Here is an 18,485-nt window from a genome sequence, read left to right as displayed (position 1 = left end):
GCCAGAACTGACCCCTGAGCACCACTGGGTATCGTACTCAAACCAGCCACACCCCACATCCCTCCTCCCTTAGGTGGGGGTTCCTTTCTGCCTCTTGAAAATAAGGTTTCTTGATACTAGTTTGTCATCGAACTCGTGTGAACTGCATAGTAGGTGAAGGGGGGGGCTCTACAGAAAGCTGACATGGGTAAATTAAAAGTTTGTAAAAGGAAATGTAATTTTAGGAAAACATGTGGCACCAGATTCACATACCTCTTTATCATGAGATCCCGTGTGGACGGAAGCTCTTATTATTAGTTCCAGCCATCTTGATATGGTTGGAAGAGGAATGAATATGTAGAGTAAGGGAAGTATTTTGTAAGAGGCATAATGTTGTTCTGACATAGAAGGAAGATTAGCTTCCCAATTGATCATGATCAAGAGTGTGCTTGAGCTATTTTCTGGTCTATGTTTTTTTAATGATAAGTAGCCATATACTTTTTCGGTGTGTTTGTTTTTTTTTAAGTTTTTTCTAGTGGTTTTAGGGGTTTTTTTTTAACCCTTAAATGTTTATAAGTGGGGCAAATAGATACTATGTAGTAAGACACAAGTCTTGCATGCAGCCATGTGGGTTTGATTCCTGCATCACCTACGATATCTCAAGCATCCCCAGGTGATTCCTAAACACAGAGCCAGTTGATAGCCCTGAGCACAGCTGGATGTGACTCAAAACACAAAAACGAATTAGTAAAAATTAAAAACTTTTTGTTAAAAATTGTCTCAGGAGTTGACAGGAATTTGACAGTGAATCTAATTCATATTAAGTCAAATTAACTTGTTTTTTTTTAGCCTTTTTCACCACTGCTTTTTAATATAACTACTGTTTAGTCAGAAGTTTAAAGTGATCACATATATGTATCTGATTCAGTTTTCTTCTTTCAGCTTGATGAAAAATTCTCTAAAAAATTTTTTAGGTGAATGAAATTAGTGTAACTTTATACTGTCTCAGCTTAAAATAAAACTTAAAATGCAGGATTTCTAAAGTCACATCCCCTATTTGTGGGAGAAATTTTTATGCAACCCTGAGTGCATAAGAGTAAAAATTAAATCATTACTGTTAATCGTAAATTTATTTTAAAATGATCCCCATATTCAGTTCTGTGACCTCCAGGACTTAATGACCCACAGTAAAGATACTAGGGTTGGTTGATAGTTGTAGGTTGAAAATCACTATATTACATTGTATTTTATAATTTTTAAAATACTATTGACATTTAACTTTCTAAAATTGAGGTGACCAACAATCAGCGTGGACTCTCGGAGTTGATGAAATGATGAAATTGATGTGCTGCTGTTTACTCTCTTAACGTGACCTAAGTCTTTAAGATGACTGAGGATTAATAAGGAAAGAAGGGAGGGCTGGAGGAAGAGTGCAACAGTCTCGAGTACATGCTGGGCATGCAAAGGCCTACATTAAATCCCTGGCATCAAATGGTCCACTGTCACTGTGGAGTACCAGGGGCGTCCAAGTCAAACATTCCATACAAGAGTAGAGAAATGGTTCTCCATCTGGCTTTCATAGTACCAAGGGTGAAGCCAACCTTATGTGACTTTTTACTTATGCTGTTCAGCAAAGAGATAGTACTGTTAAACTTGGTATTCTTGTTATTCGACATTTTGCATAAATGAGAATAAAATATTCTTTGTGTCAAGATACTCATTTTTCATGTGAAATTATATTTTGATCACTTTCTGTATGAAAAATTCTGTTTAATTAGTAAATTCTCTTTACATTTATAGCCTTACACATAGCATTGTAGCTTGCAAATAGTAAGGCTTTAATAAAATTCTTTGTCGGATTTATATTCTCCTGTTGGGAACTGCACTACTATTATCATGAGTATCCACCTAAAATTTTATTTATTTTGTGGTTACAATTAGACTATATACATTTTTTCATTTTGGTGTACTTAACATTCCATTGTAATATGAGACAAAAGATTATTTAATATTTTAACTTTGATTTCTATCTTACTAACAAGAAAAACAAAGTAAAAAACGTATCAGTGTATTTACAATATTTAAAATGTGTTCAAAATTATATGACCTAATTAGCCTTCAGGAGGCGTTTTAATTCTGAGGTTAGGTAGTTTTTTATCTTTTGACATAAATACTGCAATGAGAAATTGAATGAAAATGATGGATTACAGTGATGTAATTTACATTTTATTAAACTGTCTGTAAAGATAAGAAATTTTTCAAATGCTGGAAAAGGTGCAAAGGATTGTTTGCAGATTGAACATAGGCTACGTGATGACGACAGAAATCAATGTTATTTTTGAGTAGCCATTATATTCTGTTAATGAATCAGTGATCATATAAATAAATGGATTAATCTGAGAACTGAAAAATGGGCATTTTTATTAAATTTGTTCACAGAAGCTCAGAAAACATTTCAACTGATAATCTATTGCCAAATATAATACATTTTTCTAACGTATTCAGTAGTTTCATTTGTTTTTTACAGTGCACACTGGTTTTTGGCTGTTGTTTGTTTCCCTGGTTTGGAAAAACCAAAGTATGAGCCTAATCCTCATTACCATGAAAATACAGTCATGCAAAAGTGTTCCGCTGTAGAGGACAGTTGTATTTCTTCTCCTTCAGCCAGTGACATGGACAGTTGCTCACAAAACTCTTCTACCAAGCCTGTAATTAAGAAGATGTTAAGCAGAAAGCATTGCATAGCGGTGATTGACTCAAGTGCTGAACAGGAAGAAAGTGACTCTCGTTATCGGAGAAACATATGCAGTGTGAAATGTAGTCTGAAAAAAATAAATCATACTGCCAGTGAAAATGAAGAATCGAATAAAGGAGACTCTGCATGCCAGAAAGTTGTTGATAGGACTAAAAATGAGAATGGCCTACAGAGCGAATATTTAAGTTCTGTGCACCATACAGGTATGTTTCTAAATGTGTTGAAAGAATCAAGGAATTCAGAGTAAGTTGGATTTGTTTAAATAGGATTAAGATTTCAGAGTTCATCTTTTAAAAGCCAGGTGGTTGAGGTACGACTTAAATATACTTCGTTGTTTTACAAGAATAGCTTCGATCCATATATACATTCATGTCATCGTTACCGCAGGCAAGGCCTAGAACTTTTTAATCAGTCAAAAAAATATTCCCTGTGTCCCCTTTGCAATAAGTTTCCCCCCTGACCTCTGCAAAGAGGGCATTTTAAAAAAATTACAGTAAAAAATATATTTTTTTCTGTTTATAAGAATTTTGGTTTATTTTATTTCATAGGAAAATGACTGTACTCAGCGTAGCAGTAGTTGCAGTCTTAGACTTGTAAGGTGAATTAGTTCAATCTTCTCAATTTACAGATGGGCAAATAAAGATCAAGTGGCCAGAGGCAGAAATTAAAGCTTTTTCCTCCAAAATAGTTGTTGACATTCAGATTCAAGGTTAGTTCCTTATTCGTCATTGTTCTCAAAGGAAAGTGGATCATCCTGATCCAATCACTGTTTTTTAATTTCTTTTCAATGCTAATAAATTGTTATTTATCCCTTCTGGAATCAGTTATATATTTCTAGCACTTGTAATAAAAATCTAAGGTCTCTGTTTAAATACTTAAATGTCATATCAAATAAGTACATGTATTTTTTCCAACCCTAGAGTAAAATACTCAATAAAACCCATAGCTTATTGATAGTGTATACCTCCAAATTTATTAAAATAACTACAATTAGGTGTAATACATTTTATCTGGAGGAAGAAGTCAATATAAGGAATATACGAAATAGTGAATTTAGAAAGAACCTGCCAAAACTTACGAATACTTAATGTAACTCGATAATTTCACGAGCTTCTATTTTAATCAGAAACTGCTGCTTAGCTCTTTTAAAAATATTTGCCACATGAAGCTACGTAAAGCTGAAATTCACCTGAATTATTGATTCTTGTGCCCCTTAGGAAGCAGTAGTGGGGAAAATTAGGAGATCTAGGAGATTCAGAGTAAGAACAAATAAATACACCACAAGTAAACAGTACCTTTTTTGCTGTTTATAGTCCAGTTATCTAGAAGATGGAATAAAGGTAGTCAAAGTAGGCAACTTTTTCTCACTGTCTAATTTTTTTTCCCTCCTGGTTTTATTATTTTAAAGCTTGAGCAGGGGAGGGGAGAGTAAAAAAATGCGAAGAGCCATTTCTCTAGATTAAATACCATTTCTGGGACTCTGCTGACTTAAATCTCCATATCATTGTGTATTTCTCATTTTTTTAAATCAAAGTCCCATCAGTAAAGCATGTGAAAAATACTGGACATTATTAATAGTGAAGTATAAGACAGCAGTGAGCTATCACATCAACATGGCTTGAATCAAAAACTTGGCAAGTGCTACCACGGATATGGAGAAATTGGTTGGAACGTAAAATGGTACAGTTTGATAATGCAGCATAGTTAAACATAGTTTTATCTTATGACCTAGCAGTTCCACTCCTAGAAAGATACCAGGAGGAGCAGCTGGAGTGTCAGTATTTATAGCAGCATTATACATAATAGCAAAAGATAAAAGCAACTCATTTCCGTGTTTAACTGACAAATGAATAATCAAAATATGCTGTATACACCAAAGGAATGTAAAAACTATTGTCTTTACAAAGAAACCCTCTACATACCACAGTATTGATGATTCTTGGAAACATAAGTGAAAGTAATCACAGAAAAACCACACGTATCTGATTCCATTTGTATGAAAATGTCCTAAAGAGAAATAACTAGTGTCTTCTTAGAGCGAACGGTGGTGAATGAAGTTCAAGGAATGTATGCAAAGGGAAGTGAAAATAAATGAAAGAATTCAGGATCCGTATTTTTGGTGCCTGGAATCAAACCCAGTAACACATAAGTACAAATCATGTGCTCTACCACTGAGATACTTCTCCCACCCCAGTCAGTAGTCAGGTTTCTTTTTCCCCTTTTAAAGAAGTCTTCTAAGCTGTATTGAAGTGTAACTGATGCATAAAGATATAAGTCTATGGTTCACAAACATTCCATTTTAAAAAGGCTTAAAAGCAGGGCCCGAGCAGTAGTACAGTTGGTAGGGCGTTTGCCTTGCACGTGGCCAACCCATGTTCGATTCCCAGCATCCCATATGGTCCACTGAACACCTCCAAGAGTAATTCCTGAGTGCAGGCAGCTTGGAGTAACCCCTGAGCATTGCAGGGTGTGACACAAAGGAAAAAAAGCAGTTGGGGGACTGATTTCAAGTTGACACTTTGACATTGGTGATAGTAGTATTTATATGTAAATATGCTAAGAACCTCTGAATCGTATGCTTCAAATAGGTAAATTATTATCTCCATAGAATTTCTTAGGTTTCTTTTTTGTCTGTGATTTCATACAACTTAAAGAGAATTCAAATTGAAAATGAATCAAAGTGCGTGATTTAAATCAAAGCAATGAAATGGAGCCTAGGGATTCATATACAAATTCAAAATTCCTACTATTCTAGTCAAATGATAGCCAATCAAGTTTAATATCCCCACAAGTATTGTGGAAACCAAAAAAATAATGTTTCATGTGGTTTGTCATATCTGTTTCTTTGTGCACTTGTTTTTTGTTGGTTTTATTGTGTGTCTCATCTATACCAATTGTATCTTCCTTAAGGGAACTTTTTTGGCATGCCTTATTTTATTGTGCTTCACTTTAGTACACTTCACAGATTTTGTATTTTTTACAAATAGTAGTTTTAGTGCAACCCAGCATTGAGCAAATCCACTTCCTCCATTTTTCTCATAGCTTTAATATTTGTTAGAAGTTTTAGCAATAATTTTTTTCAATTATGGCTTGTTCGCATTTTAGACATGGTGCTTATACACCTTAGGCTGCAGTATAGTATAGACATAATCTTCAATGCACTAGAAAGCAAAAATTCATATCATGCACATTGTTGATCTGTTAGCTTAATTATAGTGGTCTGGAACCAACCCCACTCTATCTTTATTGTGCATATTACACTATTTTCTGTTCTTGGCTGGAGCAATAGCACAGCGGGTAGGGCGTTTGCCTTGTACGCGGCCAACCCGGATTCGATTTCTCCGCTCCTCTCGGAGAGCCCAGCAAGCTGCCGAGAGTATCTCACCCACATGGCAGAGCTTGGCAAGCTCCCTGTGGTGTATTTGATATGCCAGAAACAGTAACAAGTCTCGCAACTTGTGAGATGTTACTGGTGCCCACTCGAGCAAATCGATGAATAATGGGAGAACAGTGCTATAGTGCTAATAAATATTTAAATCAACTGATGATAGTGTTACACAGTTTGAAAAATGCTACTTTTGAGAGGATATGGGGATTTTTCAGAACATCCCATTCTTTTTGTTTTCAAGTACATCAGAGTACTCTGTGGAGATATTTTCGCTGCAGAGAAGATGGTTACATGTCCTGTCTTATCTAAATGATAACATTAAAATTAGGAAAAGACTAAAAAAATTTTGATATGATCCCAGTAATTAACTTCTCTTTGTTCTAGGAATATAGTTTACAGGGTTTAAATGAAGCATTTTAGTCATTTAAAGCTAATTTTGCGTGTGCAACACAAGTTTTCACTACTGATGTCAGATAATTTGCTGTAGCAAATATGTGGAATTATGTATTATCACGGAGATTAGGCTTAAGATCACCTGTAAGAAAATAATGTGTAGTATTACTACTTTATTTGCTGTGTTTTCAGTTGGACACCATATGGAATAGTTGCCTCACTTTGGTACAAGGAAGATGTGTGTATTTAAAACCTAAATTCACACATAAGCATCTTTAGACTTTTTCATGGCATTGAAAGCTTTCAGGACTGGGACTGATGAAGAAAATATCTGATTTAGTTTTAAACCTTTAAAATTACATGGACCTTTGTTTACTGAATGAGTAATTGAAGGACTTAATTTACTTTCTGCCTTTTTGGAGAATATATTGGGTACATTCTATAGATAGGAATTATTTGAAAATACAGTAAGGTCTAATGATTCTAATGACCCAATTCTAAATTGCCTTAGTTTGGTCAAATTATATTCAAAAAGGTAGTTTTATTTCAAGCAGAACAAAATACAATTTTCTGAAAGATAAACAGCAATTACCATTATTTGTGTAACAAAAGTGTTAACTAGTGCTTTATTTTCGTTTTTATCATGTGTATGTATGTATGTGTATGTTCATGTATGTATATCTATTTCAGAGAGCATTTTTTTTCTCTTGTCTTGCAAATATAAGTAGTGTTCATTTCTTTTACTTATGCAAAAATACATTTATCCCTCTGTCTACCACAGTGGGTCTTAATCCCTGATCTAGGGACTGTTGATGACCTATAGATATATAAACGTTGGAAATCACTGGCCTGAAATAGTTTGGAACCACTCTTAAAAAGTGGCTTCAAAATACTTTAGTCTATAAACATGTCAAATATTGGATATGACACGCTCTATAATAAACCGTAAAGTTGTTATTAAAATTTCTCGGCAAAGCTTTTCTTTTTCCATGGGAATCTTAAGTTTCTTTAGATGTTTTCTTAGCTTCTTTTAGCAAAATAATTCTTTTTTTTGAAATTTTATTTTTATAAAGTAGTTCACAATATTTGATTACATTTAATATTCAAACAGTAAAATAATTCTTAAGGAATTTAGACATTATATATTGTAACATTTCAAAATACTCATTTCTCCCTTTTCTTATGTTTCTTATTTTCATACCATCAGCACCAACATTTGGTTTGTGTTGTTTTATAAATACGTCTAGTTATGAACAAAATCTGAACAAAATTAGGGAAATCATTCATAACTGCTACTTTTACTTGATTATTTTAGTTTTGTGATTTTATTTGTTCAAAAGCATTTTTGATTTCATTTGTGTTTAGTTTTTATTTGTATATGCTTAGAATTTTGTATCCTTAGCCACTATTATTAGTCGCTAAAACTAATGTTAATATCACACTATTATGCATATACTATATTACTATACTATATTACTTAATGTTTCTTACTGATACAGATGGCTTAAGCAAAATCAGACTAGACTATAGTGATGAATCAACTGATGGTAGTAAAATGCTTGAAGAGGAACACATTGACTTCTCAGAAGATCAAGATAATCAGGTGAAACGTATTATTTAATCAAAAGTTTTTCTCTAAAATCCTGTAGGCAGCTTCTTTTGTGATTTATTATGTCTTGTGGATTTATATCTTACCTCAAAATATCAATTTAGTTTCAGTTCCCAAGTTGCCAGTATGTTTAGTTCTGTTTTAGTTTGTTTTTGGTACTGTGGAATATTAACCACCTTAGAAAGTTTTAGTATAAAATGCTCTTTTATACTAATTCATACAAAATGAATTTTCCTGACCTAGCTATCCCTTCTATTCCTCTGGTCTAATTTAATATTCCAAAGGAAGATGTGGGAAAAATTATGTAGTGTTCAGGGTTTTTGTCTTTAATGTATTGTATCAGGGAAGGATATTTAATATATAGATAAAACTAACATAATAACAATTCTAATTTCTTAAGGGTTTCACTTAGTCTTATCATCAAGAATGAAGTAATATTTTTGAAAATATTTTATGACTTCACTTTAAGAGGACTTCATATTGAGGGGAAAATGTCTTTATAAAATATAAGAATCTTGAGCAAACCATTTAATCCTCTGATCTTTCTTGTTATTAAGACAAACTGAGTTTATCTAGTAGTGAAGATAGGTTTGTATTGCACCTTTCTTCCTTGTTGATTAATCCATTTGACAGTAAAACCCTTCTTTTTTTTTTTGTGATCTCCTTAAGTTTGTGAGTGTGATATCAACATACACAGCCAAACATAGATTACGTTCAGAGTGTATAATGAGTACTTATTCCTTTGCTCCTTTGAATAATAGTTGCATGAACTAGCTAATTTAGCTGTGTTGTTATTATTAGAATACTCCTCTATTGATTATATCATAGATAGGATTTGTTCTTTTCTTAAAGAACAAATTTTAAAGCTTTGTTTATTTTACATCCAAGTTTATCTGCAGTATAAGACATAATTTCATTGGGGCTGGACGTTTAGCAGGTAGGACGTTTTTTTCCTTGAATGCAACTCACTTGGGTCGATCCCAGGCATTGGTCTCCCAAGCACTGCCAGAACTAATTTCTGAGTGCCAGGAGTAACCCCTGAGCATTTTCAGCTGTGTCCCTGGTCAAAAAGAAAAGAAAAAGAAGGCATAATGTTATTGTAAGTTATCTCGAGTGAAGTGGATATTTGGTGTAGTCAAACTATTTCCAATAAATTGCTTAAATATCTTTTTTTGTGTTTTGAGTTTTTGTTTTGTTTTTGGAGGGGTTGTTTTGTTTTCTTGGGTTTTTTGTTTGTTTTACACCACTCATGGCAGGGTCTGGGGAACCATAACCTGGGTCTGCCTCATCTAAGACAAGAATCCTAAATGCTCAGGCCCCAAATCCTTTAACTATTTCTGATTTGCAATCCATCATTAGCTCTTCACAACACAACTGAGGTACAGATATCTAAATCTCAGGAGAATCTAGTAGAACGTTTAACAAAGCACTTACGCTTCCAGAGAGATTTAATATGGAAATGCACGTTCTTTTTTTGTGTATGGAGGGGGATTGAACCCATGACCTCAAAATTGCAAGGCAAGTAATCAGCTTAGTTGAGCTACATCCTTACTCACAAATAATGGTTTTTTTTTTGTTTGTTTTCCTGTTTTTGGATCACACTCAGCAGTTCTCACAGGGGACCATATAAAGCTGAGGATCAAACCTGGTTTGCATGCTTCTGCATTCAAAATAGGTGCTCCAGTCCTTTGAGCCATCTCTCTGGCCCAGTAGTCACATTTATGTAACTATTGGTTTCATTTTGGATGCTTGTTTTGTGTTTTTGCTCTTCTTGGATTAAACACAGAGACTCAGACATAGCAGGCGGGCTCTCTATGACTGAAATTGGCAGCCCTAAAATTTGGGAGACTCAAAGTCACTGTCACTGTCACTGTCCTCCCGTTGTTCATCGATTTGCTAGAGCGGGCCCAGTAACGTCTCCATTGGAGACTTTTGTTGTTACTGTGTTTGGCATATCGAATACATATCATGGGTAGCTTGCCAGGCTCTGCCGTACTCAAAATCACAGTGAAATTATTTTTCTGTAAGCTAGAAACCAAAGTGATGAACTATTATACAATAATTACAGCAAAATAGGAATTATTTATCTTTCAGGGCTTTGTTTCCATTAGTGTTAATGGAAGCGCAAGTTGCTAAGCTAAGAAATAGAAAGCTATGATAGGTAGAAAATGTTCTAAAAGGTACATATTTCTATGATTTTCTGTCACCTAACAAAGGAATTTCTTAATGTCTAAGAAAAAATGAACTAAATAAAAACCTTCTGATTTGAAAAAAATTACTTATGTAAAGAATAAGAAGTACATCTTCATCAAGCCCTGGGGGAGTACTGCCTCAGCAGAGAGCCCTGGGCACCACTGGGTATGACCCCGAAAACAAACAAAAGACCCCCTAAAAACAGTTGTGCTAGCCAACAAACTAATTTAAAAAAAAAAACAAAATCACCAGTAAAGTCATGGGGCTGGAGCTATAGTACATTGGGTAGAATACTTTGCCTGGCCCTTGGCCAACCCAGGTTTGATCCTGTCTGCTCCTCTGACCCCATGAGGAGTCACTTCTAAACACAGAACCGGGAGTAAGCCCTGAGCACTGTTGGATGTCTACCCCCAATAAAATAAAGAATAGTGGTATTTTACTAGAGAGGAATTAATGATTATACTAGGGCTGGAGCAAGAGCACAGCAGGTAGGGCGTTTCCCTTGCCCTCGGCCGACCCGTGTTCGATTCCTCTATCCGTCTTGGAGAGTCCAGCAAGCTACCAAGATATCCCGCCCACGCAGGATTGCTTGGCAGAGCCTGGCAAGCTCCCCATGGTATATTCAGTTTGCCAAACCCAGTAACAAGTCTCACAATGGAGACGTTACTGGTGCCCGCTCAAGCAAATCGATGAACAATGGGAGGACAGTGCTACAGTGCTACGTTTATTCTAGATTGAGAACATGTAAGTTTTTAATAATTGAGACTTCTATTGAATTTGAATCAAGAGATACATAGATTTTCTAGTATATGATTGTCTAAGTCGAAAAAATTTTAATGTATTTGTTATAAAGATTTTTGTCCTTGTAGTTTTATTTTGGGTTATTTTCAGTACTGACAGGAGGTTGTTTTTGATAGGATGATAGCAGTGATGATGGATTCCTCGCCGATGACAACTGCAATTCAGAAATAGGACAATGGCACTTAAAGCCTAATATTTGTAAACAGTAAGTATTAACTACTTTGTAAACTCTATGTTTTTGTTTTAGTACTGTCATAGAATATTTAAACATGAAAGTTTGGTTTAAACAAGTTCTTCGTATCAAAAGACTTCTTGTTACAAAAACTGTCGTGAAAGGAATATTGTTTGTCTACTGTCCATGTATTAAGTTGCAGAAAATAGTCGTTTTTAATCCTCTGTCTGTTACTTGCATCACGTACAAACACATCTCCTTAGAGAACCCTATTCCTTGACTTCTTGATAGCTATAATAAGAGGCTATAGAATGACTCGGAGGCTGTCCCCAGGAGCAGGCCAGATGGGAACTGCAAATAACAATCTGTTCGGCTCACTGAAGTATGAATTCCAAGATACCTTTGCTCTGGATTTCGTAAATGAACAAGTAGTATCTATTTTCACTCCAGACTTCATCTCTTTTGCCCCTTTTTTGGTAGAAAATTAGAGTGGAACTAAGTAGTAGCAATAGTACTTCGCTTCTGGTTCATTTTATTTATTTCATATGTTGAGAATCAAGCCTAGGTCCTATGGATACAGAGCATGAGCATCACGGTTTAAACACCTCCTCGGCTCTAAATATCAAACTGAAAAGTAAATTTATTTTGTTTCTTGTTGGGCCACACCCGGTTTTGCTCAGTGCTCAGGATAGACGGGCTCTGAGGTCAGGGGTCATTCCTGGAGGGCCTGGGGAACGTATAGGTTGCCAGGGGTCAAACCTAGTCGGCCACATGCAAGGCAAGTGCCCTGCCTGCTGTACTGATGTTCTGGTCCCCTGAGTCGTGCATTTCATTTACAAGCGGAGATTTAGAGACTTTGAATAGTTTTAAGAGATCTATTTCAAATCCTCCTAAAATTTTAAACAGGAGACGCTGGAAAGTAAATCTTCCAGGTCCTTTGCAATAAATTAGACTTTCCCAGTCTTTTAGTGTTGTCACAGTATTTGAAGGTTGAGTATTAGATTGGGCTTTCTCTAGTGGGATATTTGGGAGAAAAGCTCCACTGGACTTAAAATGAATTCATTTATGTTTTGATTGTTGTTTAAAATATGTAAAGCAGGACTATTTTTTTCTACTTTTGGTATTATGAAATATGAGGATGTACAAGTCTTTGAAATTTCTTGGACTTTTTTCTGAATTTTGAAGTATGTTTAGGAACCAACTGTGGAGCTTTAATGATACATTTATAGCTGGGTTATGGTTAAATGAATGTATTTTAATTTTGTATTTAACCATGGATTAAGAATTATTGGGTGTGTCCTTATGTGTCTTATGTGTCCTTAAGACTTTACTAAGACATACAGAGGATGCTGAAATAAAAAGTTCATTCTCTTGATATGCCAGACTTTCTTAAATACATTTGTATAACGTATACAACTTGGCAGTCTTTTCTATTTTGTGTGATTATGGGGAAGTCATCTATCTATCACAGATAGAAATGTTAATTGGTAAAAGAATTTTGTAGGGAGTATAAATGTGACCATGGGTTTTTTGGTTGGTTGATTGGTTGATTTTTGGGCTACACCTGCTAGTACTTAGGGTTTATTCCTACCTCTGCATTCAGGAATCACTCTGGGAAGGCTTGGGGAACCATACTTGGTACCAGAGGTGAATCTGTGTAGATCCCATGCAAGGCAAGAGCCTCCTTGCCCATATTATCATCCTCGCCCGCCCCATAAATGTTACTGTTAACGCACATCTTTTTACGCCGCCTTAGCATTACAAAGTACTAACATTTGGTCATTCCTACCCTGCAGACCTTGTATCCTACTAATGGATTCACTCAGAGGCCCTTCTCGGTCAAATGTTGTAAAAATCCTAAGAGAGTAAGTAAAAAATCATGCCTAGTACTTGGTCTTCTTGTTCCTTTTCTACAATATTCATATTTTGGTTTTGAGGTCACACCGGGTGGTGCTCAGGGGTTGTTCCGAATTATGTTCCTGGGTGGGCTTGAGGGAACTATATGGGATGTCAGAGGAATGCCCAGGTTGGCTGCATACGAGGCAAGTACCCTGCCCCTTGTGCTATCACTTTAGTGACTACTTTTGTCATCTTGTGGAATGAGGGACTGTGTGTATTTACTTATGCATGTGTATATGTAAACATATATGTTCTTAATATACACGTATTATTGCAGGTATTTGGAGGTGGAATGGGAAGTTAAAAAAGGAAGCAAAAGAAGTTTTTCCAAAGATGTTATGAAAGGCTCTAATCCAAAAGTACCCCAGCAGAACAACTTCAGTGATTGTGGTGTTTACGTGTTGCAGTATGTAGAGAGCTTTTTTGAGGTGGGTTTCAGTTTGTTGATCTAGTTTAATAGTGAATGAATATTTGACTTAAAAATACATGATCTAGTATAATAGTGAATGAATATTTGACTTAAAAATACAAACATACGCATATTTCTAAGAGTGCACAAACATCCATTTTGGAAATTATTCCAGGAAGAAAAATCTTCCAAATTGGAGAAATTTTAAGATATAAAAAGACTATACTTCATCAGATCTAAGGCTTGTTGATCTCATTTCTTCACCATTAATCAATTCTTCCTCTCATATCATCTCCTCGTCTTTTAGGATATTTCCCTCATGATTTGAAATGAGAACAGTTTGCTTATTGTATGTACTCTCTGTTTTATTTACTGCTTCAATTCCAAAAAACCTGTTTTTCTTAACTATAATCTGGCTTCATTCTCACTATTATATTCAGATGGTTCCTAATTTACTAGCGTCATTTGATAATATTGATCATCCCTTCCTCAACACTCTCTTTGACTTCAGAGGTCCAAAAACACGTATAACTCCCACTTGAATTTCCTTTATAGTTATCTTGGCTGCTATTTTTTTAAACAAGTTTTTATTGAATATTCCTGAGATTGACCATTACAAAGTTGTTCATTGACTATTACTTCTCCATCCAGTATAACACAGAGTCGCTGAATTCTTATGATGTCATTGTTTGACTATCTCCACAGCTTCTACATCTGTCACTAGATTGTTTCAAACTGCTGCAACAATCTTTACGCTTCCTCTGCCTTCTCTTGAAAACTGAAATGTGATTTTATTTTGTGCTTTAAATCTTACCGTGACTTCCTATTGCTGTTGAATTAAAAACCAAAACCTTTCACAGTCTCTGCATGACTCTACTCTTATACAAGCATTTAGCCTCATCTCCTGTCTCTTACTCTAGCAGTTTGTATACTAGCCACCTGAATGTCACAAAGTTTCTCATGCCCTGTCCTGTTCTTTCTTGTTCTGTGCCTTGATTCATATTTTCTTACCTAGAATTTCCTTCCTTGATATTTCTATCGTTCATTCCTTATTTGGCAAATTCATACGAGTTTGCAGGTCTTAACTTTATTATCAGTCTTTAAAATATCCTGAGATACACTACTCTGCTTTTCATGTCATGCTTGTATATTCATTGTTTCAATTGATTAGGTTACCTATTTAGAACCTCGGTCACCAAAACAATTTTCTTTAAATTAAAGACTAGGTAGCAAATATTTGAATCTTTGCAGCCTTAAGGGTGGGAGCTCTCGATCAGTGCTCACAGGGATCTGGGGTCAACTCAGAACAATAACGTGGCTGTGCTTAGCCCAACAGTATGATGCTGCTTAGGCCCAGTAGAACTCACTGGCCACCAGGACTACACCCACAGTATTTCGAGGGTTCAAGGGGTGCTAAGTCAGTGAAGGCCATGAAGGGTCCTGAATGCTATCAGACCTCAGGACTCCTACACATGCAAAGCTTTCAACAAGCTTCCCATGTTACTGTAGCATGAAAGCATACACAGATGATGTAAATAAGCTAATATGCTATGTTCTAATGAGACATTAAGTGAGTTAGCTGATTTGTGTTCTTAATTCGGGAATGTTTTTGGAATTGAAAGTAGCGTATTTATAATTTTCGATTGTGTATAATATGTTTTATTTTCAGAATCCAATCCTGAATTTTGAACTACCTATGAATTTGACAAACTGGTTTCCTCCCCCAAGAATGAAAACTAAAAGAGAAGAAATTCGAAACATAATTCTGAAGCTGCAGGAAGAACAGAGCAAAGAGAAGAAGAAACCTAAGGACACTCCCTCAGCAGAAACATCTTTAGGTGAAAGAACAGACCAGTGTGTCAACAATATCTCGGATTGACCATTTCTGATGCGTGTCAGTATTGCCTTCAGAAACTGTGACTTTCAATTTGGTTATAGACAGTAGAGAACTGAAATGCTCACTTCTCAGTGATTTGAAATGTTAATGCTTGTATAAATGTCATATAATTAATTTTCAATGGAGTATGTATTAAGTAAAAGTTTGTAAATATGTTAATGAAGCCAATTTTTCCAGCATTTATAATTATTTTTTTCACTTGTTAGGAAGCTTTTGTTTTGTATTTTCTGTTAATAGTACTTAAAACTGCTCTCTAAACACAAAATAAATAAAAAGAAAATATTTATAGGAGGAAATGATTAATTGATATTCTTTAGTACTTCTGTATCAAATCCCTGTTGGTTGTGTTGCACATTTCATAGGAATATTCAGTTCTATAAATGATGATAATCTTGGTGATGAAATGAGATTAAATGTGAAGTATTTTAAAGGAGAAAGACATCTTCATATGCTTACATGGCTCAGATTAAATTTTTACATTCCCTCATATTGAGAGAACCCCCAAATTTATAAATACGTGTAACATTACAACACAATTATCTAAGAAGAAGCAGTATTATGAGCAACTCAGAGAAAAACAGTCTGAATCAGAGTACCAAATATGTTTATTTATAACATTATTGTTGACTACATTTCTGAAGACATCAAAATCTCAGGTTTAAACTATTTTGGTAAGTGCAGCTTGAACTCCAAATATCCCGTGTTAACTTTCTATGTTATATCTTAAAAGTATACTATAATCTGTGTGGTATAATTAAATGGTGAAAATTTTTAATCTGTGAGCACAGAAATTTAAATAGGAAATTTACTATTTTTGGTAATGGTTTTTTGCTATTTTTTCATTGCTTGTTTTCTTGTTATTTTGATAAAATTTCAGACTGTGCTTGAATTTTCAGTGTAAATTATTTTTACATGTAAAAAAGTCTTTAAGTGATAGTTTTGATGACAGATTTACGACTCATGTAGGGATCACGCATATATCTGTTGAAACTTATTTTTCAAATGAAATGTTATACATTTCTTTCCAGTTAACTTTGAAACTTGAAATATATATTTTATAAGTTATCATTTGCTTAGTAATGAATTTAAGTGCACATTTAACAAAGTAATTGAGAATAAAAGGTAGTTTATTTTATCAACAGCAATTTATCTGGCCATCTGTGGCATTGCCACCAACATTTTTATATTGTTTTTCTTGACTTGATCAGAATCCGTAGTTGTGTTGGGAGTTGATCTAGGGTTTGTTAACAACAACCAAAAATAACTTTTGAGACACTCATTAGGGAAATGTTTAGGTATCAGTTGTAGATTTGTTACTTTGAACTATCTTAGCATTTTGTTTCTGAGTACTTTTGAGGGCATGTGAGTAGGTTGTGCTTTGAGCCGCACCTGGCAATGCTCAGAGGCTACTCCTGGCCCTGTAATCAGAGGGTTACACCTTTCAGTGTTCAGAACTGTATGGTATACCAGGGATCAAATCAGGCTTGGCTGCATGCAAGGCAAGCACCTACTCTCTCTCCCTTATGTGCTGATTGCATTTTTTGTTTTGGGGAATACTCTACTGCTATTAGTTCAGATGTGAAAACGAATTTAATTTTATTATTCACAGAATATGGAAAGATGGTTTTGGTGTTCTGATCAAACTAAGACTAAAAATGTGGGGCGGGGGAGTGTAGCAGTAAGTAAAATTCACATATTTAATTTTTTAATGTCCTGTTTTACTGATGAAAGGTACTGAAAAATTCTGAAATGCTTTTTAAATTTTAAATTCTAATGGTTAAATTTATTTCATTAAATTTTTCATAAGATAAAAATATGCCATTCCTTAGGCCAACTCAAGTCAATCAAATTTTGACAGATGTCTGTGAACTTTTTGAGGTACGGTATCCAGCTATTTGGTTGTAATCTCCGACCATGTGTACAGTTCCAGTTTTCAGAAGTTACGCTGATGACTTGAAGAAAAAAATTTTACATACGTAAAATCTTTAGAGACTGCCAGGTTTATTTCCGAAGCTAAATTTGAGAATCTCCAATGTATATGCCCATTCACCTGATAAAATCATGTACTCTAGTGCTTCTCATATGTAGTTTAAAATGATTATCAGCGTTTTGTGAATGTTATTAGTTCTTACGAGTGGTGAAACAATTTTAAATTTAGAGGTTTGTTATTAGACACTGGAACTGCATGATGAGTATCTGGTGTCTTAACTAATTAGATAGAGCTGTTGTCTTTGTTTTCTTGTTGGATAGAATAACAGTTGATCATTTTTAGAAGAGTTTTAGATTACCGGCTATAAAACTTGTATGCCTTTTAGCTCTGGGTAGTTTAAGAGAAAGGTGGCAGTTAGCTCGGTTTTTTTCCCTTCGATAATTCTAAAAGAGCTGAACACTTAATATTATTCCAAGTTCACATAGACCTAATTCAGCTAAGCATGGTAATCTGTGCATAAGCTGTTAGTCAATTAAATATGGGTTGTTACATTTGCTGGGGCAAAATAATCGTCTAAATTATATTTCAGTCATGAAAGTGAATTTACTATTTTCTTTAAAAAAATACTCACTCTTGTGGCCCAGAGAAATAGTATGGCAGGTAAGATACTTGCCTTTAAGAGCTGACTGAATTTGATCCCTGGCCATGCATGTGGTCCCATGAGCACTGCTGGACATGGCCCCAAAACAAAACAAAAGAACAACAAAAAAAAACCCTGATTTCTGACAACTCAAGTTTAATATAAAAATGATTTAATTTATAGAAGTCCAATTAACATCTCAGACAATAATAAAGAATATTTTGACATATAAGAGTTGGAGAGCAAAGCTATTGGAATATAACAGTTGACTTAAAGGAAACAAAACCCTTGAGATGAACTGATAGTGTAGTGCTTTAAGTCTCGAAGGGATAGAAATAACAAGGTTGCTTTAAAGATCACTTTGAAGACAAAAGGAAAGGTAAGAGATTACATAGTACAATTGGCGCCATGGGTTATTTA

The 18,485-nt window shown here is 34.8% G+C and overlaps 1 protein-coding gene across 1 annotated transcript in view; it reads left to right on the top strand.

Moving 5' to 3' along the window:
- The window catches only part of SENP6 (SUMO specific peptidase 6), a 101,243-nt gene extending 84,613 nt beyond the window's left edge, over positions 1-16,630 (top strand). The window contains exons 19-25 of the mRNA XM_056109749.1: positions 2,507-2,937; positions 3,363-3,443; positions 8,015-8,118; positions 11,235-11,323; positions 13,087-13,155; positions 13,467-13,617; positions 15,268-16,630. Coding sequence (XP_055965724.1) covers positions 2,507-2,937; positions 3,363-3,443; positions 8,015-8,118; positions 11,235-11,323; positions 13,087-13,155; positions 13,467-13,617; positions 15,268-15,477 — 1,135 coding nt within the window. The 3' untranslated portion in view covers positions 15,478-16,630. The remainder of the gene's footprint in view (positions 1-2,506; positions 2,938-3,362; positions 3,444-8,014; positions 8,119-11,234; positions 11,324-13,086; positions 13,156-13,466; positions 13,618-15,267) is intronic.
- The last annotated feature ends 1,855 nt before the right edge of the window (positions 16,631-18,485 follow it).

The sequence above is a fragment of the Sorex fumeus genome, unplaced genomic scaffold, assembly GCF_029834395.1.
Source record: "Sorex fumeus unplaced genomic scaffold, SorFum_2.1 ptg000008l, whole genome shotgun sequence".
Taxonomy (NCBI): Eukaryota; Metazoa; Chordata; class Mammalia; order Eulipotyphla; family Soricidae; genus Sorex; species Sorex fumeus.
Note: the sequence above shows the minus strand (reverse complement) of the source record. Positions and strands in the feature narration are given on the sequence as shown.